Source organism: Mustelus asterias, unplaced genomic scaffold, assembly GCF_964213995.1.
Source record: "Mustelus asterias unplaced genomic scaffold, sMusAst1.hap1.1 HAP1_SCAFFOLD_1696, whole genome shotgun sequence".
Taxonomy (NCBI): Eukaryota; Metazoa; Chordata; class Chondrichthyes; order Carcharhiniformes; family Triakidae; genus Mustelus; species Mustelus asterias.
The window spans coordinates 1-12,874 of record NW_027591641.1 but is presented as its reverse complement, the minus strand read 5'-3'; the positions used below and the strand labels follow the sequence as shown (position 1 = coordinate 12,874).

The following is a 12,874-nucleotide window of genomic DNA, read 5'->3' as shown; positions in this document are numbered from 1 at the left end:
TTCCAATAAATCACCTGACCAGCATGGTCCTTGATGGGGGAAGGGCTGTTTGCTTGCTTACACTGTAATTATTTTAATTGATAGGGGAAATGGGGCGGGCGGGGGGTGGGGGGGGGGGTGGGGGGCGAGATAGGAAAACTAGCTTAAAGGCAAATCCCTAGTGATTTACAGAAAACCACATGACAGGGTTGAGCTTTAAGTTTTGAACTCGTCATTTTGAATTCAGACGGAAGTGAACCAAGAAAGTGAAAAGCTGCCCAGCTCGCACTCTTTCAGCCTTGCCCAAAACCGTGAGATTGTCAGTGTCCAGCTGGCAATCCTCATCTCCATGCAACATGTCTGTCTTTGGAAACCTGTCAACTAATTTGTGCCATTTGTTTTAAAAAGGTTTTGTTTTATCATAAATCAGTCATTCTAAGTTTATTGAAAGAAGCCTGGTTAAAGTCTCTTTCACTCTGGGTCCAAGATGAAGGTAAATAACTGGCCAATTAAATGTTTAAACTAATGCTATAACCTGTCGATTGTTAGGACTGGATAAACTATACACACTCCTCCCATCCCGATTGGAATGCTAGGATCAGATGTCCCCACCCTCCATTCCCAGAATTGGATGTACCCCCTTCCCAGGATCAGATATTCCCCATTCCCAGGATCTGGTACTCTCCCATTTCCAGGATCAGATATTCCCCATTCCCAGGATCTGGTACTCTCCCATTTCCAAGATCTGATATCCCCCCTCCCCCCAATTCCTAGGATCTGATACTCCCCCCATTCCTATGATGTGGGGATGCTGGCGTTGGACTGGGGTGGGCACAGTAAGAAGTCTCACAACACCAGGTTCAAGTCCAACAGGTTAATTTGGTATCACGAGCTTTTGGAGCACTGCTCCATCAGGCGAGTCCCCCATTCCTAGGATCCGATATTCCCCATTCCCAGGATCTGATGTTCGCCCATTCCCTGATATTACCATTATGCCACACAAAGGCTGCAATACTCACAGGCAAAGAAGCAGGAGATGAGGAAAACGAGGATGAATATCATCAGGAAGGTGATGTCTGTCTCCAGGATCCCTGCGGAGAGGTTAAAAACAAGGCGTCCAGGAGGGAATTTCTGGATGGATCACTGGACGGAGGAATTAGGATTCCCGTCCCATGCAGAGGGAAGGTCACTAACATTGTCTGTAACCTTATCGCTCCACTTTGCACAACCCACAGCCAGCCCCTCACTCACTCACTCAGCACTGCAGGCAGTTAATCCACCCATCGTACCTCTGCTGCCTTGTGAATAGAACAATCCCCCCTTCGACCCTTACCCCTGCCCTTTCCCAATTATCCTCTAATTGTATTTGTCTGTTTGTATTTCTGCAATTCTCCCCATTTTGGAAGTTCCTATTGAATCTGCTTCCGCCACCCATTCAGCGCCTTCCAGATCATAACAACTCGCTGCGTGTAAAAAAATTAATTCCCCTCATCTCCCCACTTTTCCTGATTCTCTTCAATCTGTGTCCTCTCTGAACGACTGGCTTGTGCTTCTCTGCTTTCTCTCTCTCCCCCTCCCCCCATTGAATAAAGGTGTCAAATTTAATCAGTTCCAATCTGCTGGGAATGTTCCAGAATCTAAGGAAGTTGAGAAAATCATAGCCAGAGCACCCACTATCTCTGCAGCACTGTCGCTTTGAACCCGAGGATGTAGACTTTCAGATGTGTCGGAATTTAGTACCTTTTAATTTCTACAGAAACTTTTCTCTGCTAGTATTAACTTTCTTAATTTCCTCACTCACTTTATCCCCATGGTTACCCTCTACTTTTCCTCCTCTGTGAAGACAGACACAAAATATCTGTTCAATATCTCTGCCATTTCCTCATTCCCCATGATAATTTCTCCTGTTTCTGCTTCTAATGGAACATTATTTACTTTAGCTACTCTCCTTTTTGCATACTTGAAAAAGCGCTTCGAATCTGTTTTTATATTCCTGGCTAGTTTCTCTCCTATTCTATTTTCATTTCCTTTAGAATCAATTTTTTGCTGACCCTTTGCTGGTTTCTAACACACTCCCAATCCTCAGTCTTGCTACTGTATTTTACAGGATTATAAGCCCCTTCCTTTAACCTAATACTATTCTCAACACACTTAGTGAGCCTCAAATGGATCTGTCAGAGCTTCTGTTTTTCAATGGAATGTGTTTTTGTTGAACATTTTGAATTATTTCTTTAAATGTTTGCCACCCTTCATTTATTGCCATACCCTTTAGTCTAATTATCCATTTAACTCCATGCCTTTTACTTTATTTACCTAATCAGACTTAGCCAGTTGCCCCTCCCCTCCCCACATATCGGCTTTCATATGCAATTGGCTTTTTAAGTTTAAGATTCTTGTTTGTGATTGGAAGCGGTCACTTTCAAACCCAACAATGGTGTTATGATCACTATTTCCGATCTTTTACTATGACGCTGCCAATTAACCTTACTTCGTTGCACCATGCGATAGTTTTATCCCGAGTCGGCTCCATGGCGTATTAATCCAGGAAACGGCCAAAAGAATATTCTACAAACCCATCTTAGAGAGCACCCGTGCCCATTTGATTGGTCCAGTCAATACGAAGATTTGTCGTCCTCCAAAACTTATTCTCATGATTATTACATTGCCTTCATCACACACTTCAATAATTTCTTGTTTAACGCTCTGCTCAACATGTTAGCGTGAGGCTAGAGCCCACTCCCACCAGCATTTTTGAACTCTTCCTAATCTCCACCCAGACTGATTCTACTTCACCATGTTCTGAGACCGGATCCTTTCTCACCAATGTCTTTATGCCACCCTTCATTATCAGGGCTACCCTTTCTCTTTCCCACTCTACCCGTCTTTTTGAAATATTGCGTACCCTGGGATAATTACTTCCACCTTAGTCACCTTTTAACCTTGTCCCTGTAATGGTGATGAGATCTAAATCATTTATCTCTCTGTGCCACTCGCTCATCTCTCTTGTCGGGAGTGCTTCACACATTTCGATGGAAAGCCTTTCTGGCTTTCCCCAATAACTGGAGCCCTTCAGCCCTGGTAGCATTCTGGGAAATCTCCTCTGCACCCTTTCCCTCTCCAAGGCCTTGACATCCAGAATTGGACACAATCCTCTCCTTTGTGTGCCTCAGGCTCGGAATTCACTCTCACTTCAAGCCTAGGCCCTGTCCTCTCATCTGGACGAGACGGAGGACCTAGTCAAGGCCGACAGCTTTCTGTCTTTCGCTGCTATCTTGCTCCCCTGCTCTCTCTCACTCTTTCTCTTGTGACCCCTCCTTCACTTTTCATCGCCCTCACTTTTTTCCCTTCTCCACTCTTTGCATTTATCTATCCACTTCTCTTCCCTTTATCTATCCACTTCTCTTCCCTTTCCTTCACTCCATCTGTCCTGTTTTTCTCTCTCTCCCTTCCATCCCACACCTCTACCCCATTCCTTTGTCTCTCTCTCTCTCCATCCATTCCACGAAAAATGCTCTGCACACTCCCCTCCTCCCCCCCTCCCTAGCTCCCCCCCTCTCAGTTGCAGTCCAGTAATAAAAGATGATGCAAGTCCAGCTTCTTCACAAACTCTTCATTCTCTTTTGCAACTCCACGGCCACCTGTAACTCCTTTATATATCCCGGTGAGTACTATTAAACAATTAACATACAAATTAGGTCTAAAGTGAAATGTTGCAGTTAACCCATTGTTAATATCCTCTACTCCCTCCCCTTCTCCCCCTCCTCCCGCACTCCCTCCTCCTCCCCTTTCACTCCTTCCTCCATTCTCTTCTCCTCCCTTTCCCTCTCTTGCTCACTCCTCCTTCCCGTTCTCCCGCTGTCCCTCCACATTTCCCGCCCCCCATCCCCACAGATGAAGTCGGATTCCTCTCCCTTACCAAACTCATCGGCTGAGAATTGCTCTGTCCAAAAGGACCGTCCATTGGTCAGTCTCATCTCATACTCGAGGTCCAGCCCACTGCCCTGTGTCCAGGAGAGAGAGAGAGAGAGAGAGAGAGAGGGGGGAGGGCCCTCTGTTAGTCACCTCATCCTGCTACCGCTGACCGAAGAGGGGTAGCCCCCTCCCCATGCTAGGGAAGGAGGGGGGGGAGCCCCCTCCCCCCGTGGAGTGGATGGGGGTCGGTGCAAGGTGGGAGGAAAACCCCCTGCGAGGAGCCAGGGTGGGGTCTCCCCCATGGGGGCATCGGGAGCCCCCTGTGTGAAAAAGGGGGTGCCTCCAGTAAGAGAGGAGAGAGTGGTTCCCCCCCCCTCCTTTCGCACTGCGTACCCGAACAGGTGCCGGAGTGTGGCGACTAGGGGATTTTCACAGTAACTTCATTGCAGTGTTAATGTAAGCCTACATGTGACACTAATAAATGAACTTTAAACTTTAACAAAGCGTGCTCTCAGAGTGAGATCAAATTTCACAAACAGTCACAAGTAGGACAGCTGATCGGAAACTCGGGCAGTGAAGTCAAACCTTAAGGAGCGTCTGTAATAAGGAAAGAGTTGGAGTGTTTTGGAGAGATTCCGGCGCTTCGGGCTAAGGCAGCTGAAGGCACGGATACCGGCAGCGGAGCGATTGAAATCATTAAAATCGTGATGTTTAAGAGTTTCGAATTGGAGAAGTGCAGAGATATTGGAGGGTTGTAGGGACTGGAGGAGGTTACAAAGATAGGGAGCATTGTAGGGGCTGGAGGAGGTTACAGAGATAGGCAGGGTCTACGGTGGGGTACAGCAGGCAGGGAGAGGGATGGGTACAGCGGGCAGGGTCAGGCAGTGAGTGCCCCGGTACAGGCAGGCTGTGAAAGCGCCGACATACCCCACACTTGCTCAGGGCGATATACCACCATCGCTCTCGCACCGACCGGAAGCTTCTCCCCCCCAGGCAGCTGAGGTAACGGCTCTGACCCTCCTCCACAACCTGCCAGGGTGAAAGAGCAAAGAGCAGTTACTTACCATCCCCATCAGCCCGGACAGCCAGAGGATGGGAGAGCAAATGTTCCCCATACACTGTCCCCATCAAACACTCCCAGGACAGGTACAGCATGGGGTTAGATACAGAGTAAAGCCCCCTCTACACTGTCCCCATCAAACACTCCCAGGACAGGTACAGCACGGGGTTAGATACAGAGTAAAGCTCCTTCTACACTGTCCCTATCAAACACTCCCAGGACAGGTACAGCACGGGGTTAGATACAGAGTAAAGCTCCCTCTACACTGTCCCCATCAAACACTCCCAGGACAGGTACAGCACGGGGTTAGATACAGAGTAAACCTTCCTCTACACTGTCCCCATAAAACACTTCCAGGACAAGTACAGCACGGAGTTAGATACAGAGTAAAACTCCTTCTACACTGTCCTCATCAAACACTCCCAGGACATGATGTGGAGATGCCAGCGTTGGACTGGGGCAGGCACAGTAAGAAGTCTCTGTGCAGCAAAAAACCGCACGGACCTCCTCAGAAGACAAACACAGGGCACGGCGGACAGAGTACCCTTCGTCATCCAGTACTTCCCCGGAGCGGAGAAGCTACGACATCTTTTCAGAGCCTTCAACATGTCATCGATGAAGACGAACATCTCTCCAATGTCATCCCCACACCCCCACTATTTGCCTTCAAACAACCGCGTCACCTCAAACAGGCCATTGGCCACAGCCTTCAGGAGAACAGTGACTACGACACCACACAACCCTGCCACAGCAACCTCTGCAAGACGTGCCGGATCATTGACACAGTGCCATCATCTCACATGAGAACACCGTTGACCAGCTACACAGTACATACTCTTGCAACTCGGCCAATGTTGTCTACCTGATGCGCTGCAGGAAAGGATGTCCCGAGGCATGGTACATTGGGGAGACCATGCAGACGCTACGACAACAGATGAATGAATACCGTTCGACAATCACCAGGCAAGAGTGTTCCCTTTCTGCCAGGAAACACTTCAGCAGTCAAGGGAATTCAGCCTCTGATCTTCGGGTAAGCACTCTCCAAGGTGGCCTTCACAACACACTACAACGCAGAATCGCCGAGCAGAAACTGATAGCCAAGTTCCACACACGAGGACAGCCTCAACCGGGATCTTGGGTTCATGTCATACTATCTGTAACCCCCATGACATGCCTGGGCTTGCAAAACCTCTAACTGTCCTGGCTCGAGACAATTTATACCTCTTTAACCTGTGCTTAACCCTCTCCACTCGCATTATCTGTACCTGTACAGACCTGATTACCTGTTAAGACTCGCATTCCAATCATTATCTTGTAAATTGAGTCTGTGTCCATATGTGCCCTATTTGTGAACACAACTCCCACTCACCTGATGAAGGAGCAGCACTCCGAAAGCTTATGCTACCAAATAAACCTGTTGAACTTTAACCTGGTTTTGTGAGACTTCTTACTGTGACTCCCAGGACAAGTACAGCAAGGAGTTTGATACAGAGTAAAGCTCGCTCTACACTGTCCCCATCAAACATTTGCAGGTACAAAACGGGGTTAAATATGCAGACACTATACGTCTCTCACTCCCTCTTACCTCGCAGCCAGACCAGGTATAGCCAGTTGTCAGGTTAATGACCTGATTATTGTCTGGTCGAAGGACTGATTCTTTCTCGTAACAGTCCTGGAACAGAGAGAGACAGTGTACAAATCAGAAAAATACATCGAGAATGGGGAAAGGGGAGGAGAAGCAGTGTGGGGCAGGGCTGCAGTAGTGGAAAAGGCAGTAAGAGGCAGAGCGGGAAGAAAAGGTGAAGGAGGGAAGAGAGGTCACGAATGAGGAAGGGGGGTGGGGGCAGAGGGAAGTGTGAGGGTGAAATAAATATGGGCGGCGAGGGGACAAACCCGGCGGCGAGGGGACAAACCCGGCGGCGAGGGGACAAACCCGGCGGCGAGGGGACAAACCCGGCGGCGAGGGGACAAACCCGGCGGCGAGGGGACAAACCCGGCGGCGAGGGGACAAACCCGGCGGCGAGGGGACAAACCCGGCGGCGAGGGGACAAACCCGGCGGCGAGGGGACAAACCCGGCGGCGAGGGGACAAACCCGGCGGCGAGGGGACAAACCCGGCGGCGAGGGGACAAACCCGGCGGCGAGGGGACAAACCCGGCGGCGAGGGGACAAACCCGGCGGGGGTGTAATGATTTCAATGAGGCCATTGAGGTTGGCCTCTTAGAATATGAACTCCCTGATTGAGCTCTTCCTTCCGTGCCTGCTGGGCACCGTAGGGACTGGGGTCGATTACTGACCCCTTCAATCACATTGTAATTTGATGTTTTAAGTTTCCTTTCTGATTTATCTTTTGTTTCGGGCGGTTCCTCTCTTTTTAGGGAGCTGTCCCTTTTGACTTGCCCTTACGTTAGTTTGATTGGACATAAAAAGATGTCCCTGACTGAGCTCTTTATTGCTTGTCCAGTCAGAGAGCCTTTGTTCTATCAATAACTCGGTCCGGTCTCCGGGCACTCTGCATGCCGACTCAGAGCTTGTAACACTCTGTGAACTTAAATAGAGTTTGTGCTGTACTTTTCTCTGTTCTTTGTTCTAAATAAAAGGGAACCTGATGCAGGAATACCGGCCTCCACTGACGTTTTCCACTGGCGATGAGGAAAAAGAATGACCTTGCTCCCGAACAGCTGTGACACATTGAGGGTAAACCATTGTCAGGCATCATACCTCTGTTGGGAAATGGACTTTTTTGACCCTGCTGTGTCAGACTGGGCCCAATATGTAGAACAAATGCAGTTTTTTAATGCTAATGACGGTGTCAGATGAAAAGCAACTGGTCATTCTTCTGACTGCATGTGGACTATCGCCTTTTGCCATTATGAGCAGTTTACATTTCCCAGAGGCCCCAGATACCAAAACCTTCCAGGAATTGATGGACCTAGCCGAAGAATATTATGACCCTAAGCCAACTCTGATCCTGAGAAGGTACCGGTTTTACTCCGCAATCCAGGAGAAGGGGGAGTCTAACACAAATTTCGTAACAAGGTTGAGATATCTGGCAGAAGCTTGCGAATTCAGGGTTGACACTAAATGAGAAGTTAAGAGACCGTTTGGTATGTGGGATAAATAATGTGACTGTCCAAAAATGCCTGCTGGCGGAGGCCCAACTGGACTGCAAACAAGCACTACAACTGGCTTTGTTGTGAGAAAAAGTGGCAAGTCGGGCATACGAGTTACATGGATTCCTGACAGAAGCGGACACCCACACCAGTGCAACTGAATTAGGAGACCACCACTTGGGGGCAGGAAATTATATAGCCACTCTCAGGAAGGATTCAGAAACTAGCAAACCCAGATCTGCCTGGAGGACCACTCCTAAAAAAAGCCAAGTTTAGACCAGACAGACAACACTCCCTGCAGAATCTCGCCTGGCAAGACATTTAGAATAGAATCCCTACAGTGCAGGGAGGGGCCATTCGGCCCATCGAGCCTGCACCAACAACAATCGCACCCAGGCCCTATCCCTGTAACCCCAAGTATCTACCCCGCTAATCCTTGTGACACGAAGAGGCAATTTAGCACGGCCAATCAACCTAGCCTGCACATCTTTGGACTGAGAGGGGAAACCGGAGCACCCGGAGGAAACCTACGCCGACATGGGGAGAACATGCAAACTTCACACAGACAGTGACCCGAGGCCAGAATTGAACCCGGGTCCCTGGCACTGTGAGGCAGCAGTGCTAATCACTGTGCCGCCCCTGTTGTTCCTATTGCCAGTATTCAGAGCCAGAGCAGCAAAAGAGAGTCTCAAAACCTAGATTTAGGATGACCAGGCGAATGCACACTGTGGAAGCCCCACTTACATTCGACAAAGATCAATTAAACTGCATAGCAATGACCAAATCAGAACCTATTAAAATAAGCTTAAGACTAAATAGACGACCAGTAATAATGGAGGTCGACACAGGCATGGCCATATCCGTGGTTGGGGAAACAATGTTCAGCAAAATTCACAAAATGGGCTCCAACCCTTATCCTTAATAACGACTTCGGCAAGACTTGCACAGGGGAACCACAGAGTTGTGGGTACAACTTTTGTTCCTGTTTCTTACGAAAAGCATCTGATTTGGCTACCGCTAATGGTAGTGGAGGGCTCGGGACCGAGCGTAGTGGGGTGAAACTGGCTGAGAGAAATCCAACTGGATAGGGTGAACATTTTCCAGTTGGAGAACGGTCGTTTGAACGAAATCCTGCTAAAATTCCTGAAGATTTTTTGAGAAGGGCTAGGAACAATAAAAGCGACATTACATGTCGATCCGGATGCAGTTCCGTGATTTTGCAAGGTCTGCCCAGTTCCATTTGCTTTAAGAGGGAAAATGGAAACAGTCATTAAAAGATTGGAACGAGAAGGTGTAATAAAATCTGTCCAGGTTGCGGAATGGGCAGCATGTGGTGCCTATTACAAAGCCCAATGGTTCAGTCCGGCTTTGTGGGAACTTCGAACAGGCAATAAACCCCTATTCACAACTGGACAAATACCCGATTTCCCTGGATAGCAGATTTGTAAGCAAGGCTGGCAGGGGGACAACACTCTTCAAAATTAAATCTGAGTCATGCTTATTTATAGTTGCAGCTAGATGAGGATTCGCAGAAATATTCCACCATCAATAGTCTAAAGGGCCTCTATCAATGCACAACATTACCTTTTTGGGCTATTGTCAGCCTGCACGATTTTCCAGAGAACAATAGAAATCATCTTACACAGTTTACCACAGGTTGTCATTTACCTGGACAACATGCTCAATACAGTTAAAACAAAGGCAGAACACCTACAGAACCTGGAGGAAGTCCTTAGACAGTTGTCAACAGCCACTGTGCACTTAGGGAGGGAGAAGTGCATTTTCTTGGCAGTTCAAGTGGCCAAAGCAGGTCTTTGGAGGACCAATTGTGGTTGATTAAAGATGGCCCCGGCCCCCACCTCAATGCAGGAATTACGGTCATTTTAAGGACTGGTGACGTATGGGAAATTCAGACCAAACCGGGCTGCCATCTTGGCTTCATTACATCAACTGTTTAAAAAAGGGTCAAGCTTGGGAATGGTCTGCACCTTGTTTTAAGAAAATAAAACAATAGCTGTCATCGGTGAATGTCTTAGCACATTACGACCCCGGAAACGAGTTAGTGCTAACCTGTGCTGCATCTCCATATGGCACCAGGGCAGTTTTAGCACACAGATGGCACAATGGAGAGGAACTTCCAATAGCCCATGCCGCCAGGACTTTATCCATAAGTATGCCCATATTGAAAAGGAAGTTCCGGCAGTAATATTTGGAGTGAAGAAATTTCACCAATATCTATATGGGCGGAAATATGTAATCGTTAGTGATCACAAGCCATCACAGACCACTGAAAGAGGAAAAAGCGTTGCCATCGGCTCAGATCCAGCAGTGGGCATTGCTATTGGCAGCTTACACCGGCTGGGAAGCCAAGTAGCAAATGCAGATGCCTTAAGGAGGCTACCTTTAGCAGACACCCCTCTGATGGTGCACAAAGTAGAAGAGACGGTGATGACTATGAGCTTCCTGGATACCCTTCCTGTGGCTGGGCAAAAAATACATCTCTGTACGCAAAAGGACCCGGTACTCGCAAAAGTGAAACACTTGGTACTGACAGGGGGGACAGAGACCAGTCCAACCCCAATTCTACATGAATTGGAGTCGAGGAAAGCAGCACACGTAGAAGATGGAATACTGCTGTGAGGGGCACGAGTGGTCGTTCCGGGTCAGTGCCGCCATGTTATACTGGCTGAATTACATCACAGCCACCCAGGAGTGTCCCAAAATGAAGATGCTGGCTGGAGCAATGTTTGGTGGCCCGGGATGGGGACAGACACAGCGGCGCTCATGGGTCAGTGCCAGGAATGCCAGCAAGGACAAAAAGTTGCCATCCTCAGCACCCCTACACTCGTGGGAATGCCCAGGCAGGCCATGGACGGGGATTATGCAGGCCCACTCATGGGCTCGATGTTCTTGGTCCCAGTGGACGCCCATTCAAAGTGGCTGGACGTCCATAGAGTGAATTCTGCAAACACTTAACGGCAGAGAAACTTCGCACCTCGTTTGCAACACATGGCATCCCAGAGGTCCTCGTGTCTGGCAATGGACAGGCTCCCGCCAGCCAGGAGTTCACCCAGTTCATTAAGTCAAATGGGATTCGGCGCATCAGGACGGCAATGTATCATACGGCGTTGAACAGATTCACCGAAAATGTGATCCAGACTTTAAAAGCCAGATTAAACAAAGAGCCAGTAGCATCAATCGATACCAAGCTCTCCTGGCGGTTATTCAACTACAGGACAACCCCACATGCGGCACAGTGGTTAGCACTCTTGCTTCACAGCGTCAGGGGCCTGTGTTCGATTCCCGGCCTCGGGGCACATTCTCCCCGTGTCTGGATGGGTTTCCTCCGGGTGCTCCGGTTTCCTCCCACAGTCCAAAGATGTGCGAGTTAGGTTGATTGGCCGTGCTCAATTGCCCCTTAGTGTCAGGGGGACTAATGGGGTAAATATGTGGGGCTATGGGGATAGGGCCTGGATGGGATTCTTGTTTGTGCAGACTCAATGGGCTGACTGGCCTTCTTCTGCACTGTAGGATTCTATGATTCCATGCCAGTATAGAAATAGCACCCGCAGAATTACTCATGGACAAGCACCTGGCTTAGTCTGCTATTCCCATACCTGCGTTTGGCGGGGGTGGGGGCTGTATCTTCCAGAGTACACGTGGGAGAGGTCCCGCTGAAAAAACACCACTGAGATCAGGTGTGGGTCTTGAAACTGCCATCTGCGCCAGGGCTGAGAATCGAGGCTGCGACTCCCAGACCGGCCAGTCAGATATGCCCTCCAACATCGGATGTTGAGTTGCAAGGTCTGGACCTCCGTGTCGAAAGAGGCCCATGAAGCACTCAGCTGGTGTATATAACTGGGGGTGTCAGGCCTGGCACTCTGAATACTGACTCACAGCTTGTAACACTCGGTGAACTTGGAGCTTGTAAATAAAAGGGAACCTGTGAAGGGATACCGGCCCCTGCTGACTTATTTCGGGGGAGAGCCGAGGGTGGGGGAGAGCCGAGGGTGGGGGAGAGCCGAGGGTGGGGGAGAGCCGAGGGTGGGGGAGAGCCGAGGGTGGGGGAGAGCCGAGGGTGGGGGAGAGCCGAGGGTGGGGGAGAGCCGAGGGTGGGGGAGAGATGAGGGTGGGGGAGAGATGAGGGTGGGGGAGAGATGAGGGTGGGGGAGAGATGAGGGTGGGGGAGAGCCGAGGGTGGGGGAGAGCCGAGGGTGGGGGAGAGATGAGGGTGGGGGAGAGATGAGGGTGGGGGAGAGATGAGGGTGGGGGAGAGATGAGGGTGGGGGAGAGCCGAGGGTGGGGGAGAGCCGAGGGTGGGGGAGAGCCGAGGGTGGGGGAGAGCCGAGGGTGGGGGAGAGCCGAGGGTGGGGGAGAGATGAGGGTGGGGGAGAGATGAGGGTGGGGGAGAGATGAGGGTGGGGGAGAGATGAGGGTGGGGGAGAGATGAGGGTGGGGGAGAGATGAGGGTGGGGGAGAGATGAGGGTGGGGGAGAGATGAGGGTGGGGGAGAGAGGAAAAGGGGGAATGGAGCAGGCAGAGTCTGGGACTGTACGTGGTCACTGTCCAAGGACAGCGTGCTGGCCAATTTCATACTGACCATCTGATTATTTTGGTAAACTGCCGGCCATTGAGACACATCATCAAAATACAGCAAAATGTTCTGGCAACAATCTTCCTGCAAGAGAGAGAGAGAGAGTTAGTGAGAGAGAGGGTGCGCGGGAGAGAGAGAGGTGTTGGGGGGGGGGGGGAGAGAGAAAGAAGAGAGAGGCGGAGAGAGAGAGAGAGAGAGAGGCGGAGAGAGAGAGAGA

General features: G+C 49.9%; 1 protein-coding gene across 1 annotated transcript in view; it reads right to left on the bottom strand.

The window, feature by feature from the left end:
- Positions 1 to 12,741, bottom strand: part of tmem145 (transmembrane protein 145) — a gene marked incomplete at its 5' end in the record, with an annotated part of 44,958 nt that extends 32,217 nt beyond the window's left edge. The window contains 5 exons of the mRNA XM_078206655.1: positions 999 to 1,070; positions 3,896 to 3,980; positions 4,819 to 4,920; positions 6,537 to 6,623; positions 12,664 to 12,741. Of these exons, the coding sequence (XP_078062781.1) occupies positions 999 to 1,070; positions 3,896 to 3,980; positions 4,819 to 4,920; positions 6,537 to 6,623; positions 12,664 to 12,741 (424 nt within the window). The remainder of the gene's footprint in view (positions 1 to 998; positions 1,071 to 3,895; positions 3,981 to 4,818; positions 4,921 to 6,536; positions 6,624 to 12,663) is intronic.
- Positions 12,742 to 12,874: the final 133 nt, after the last annotated feature.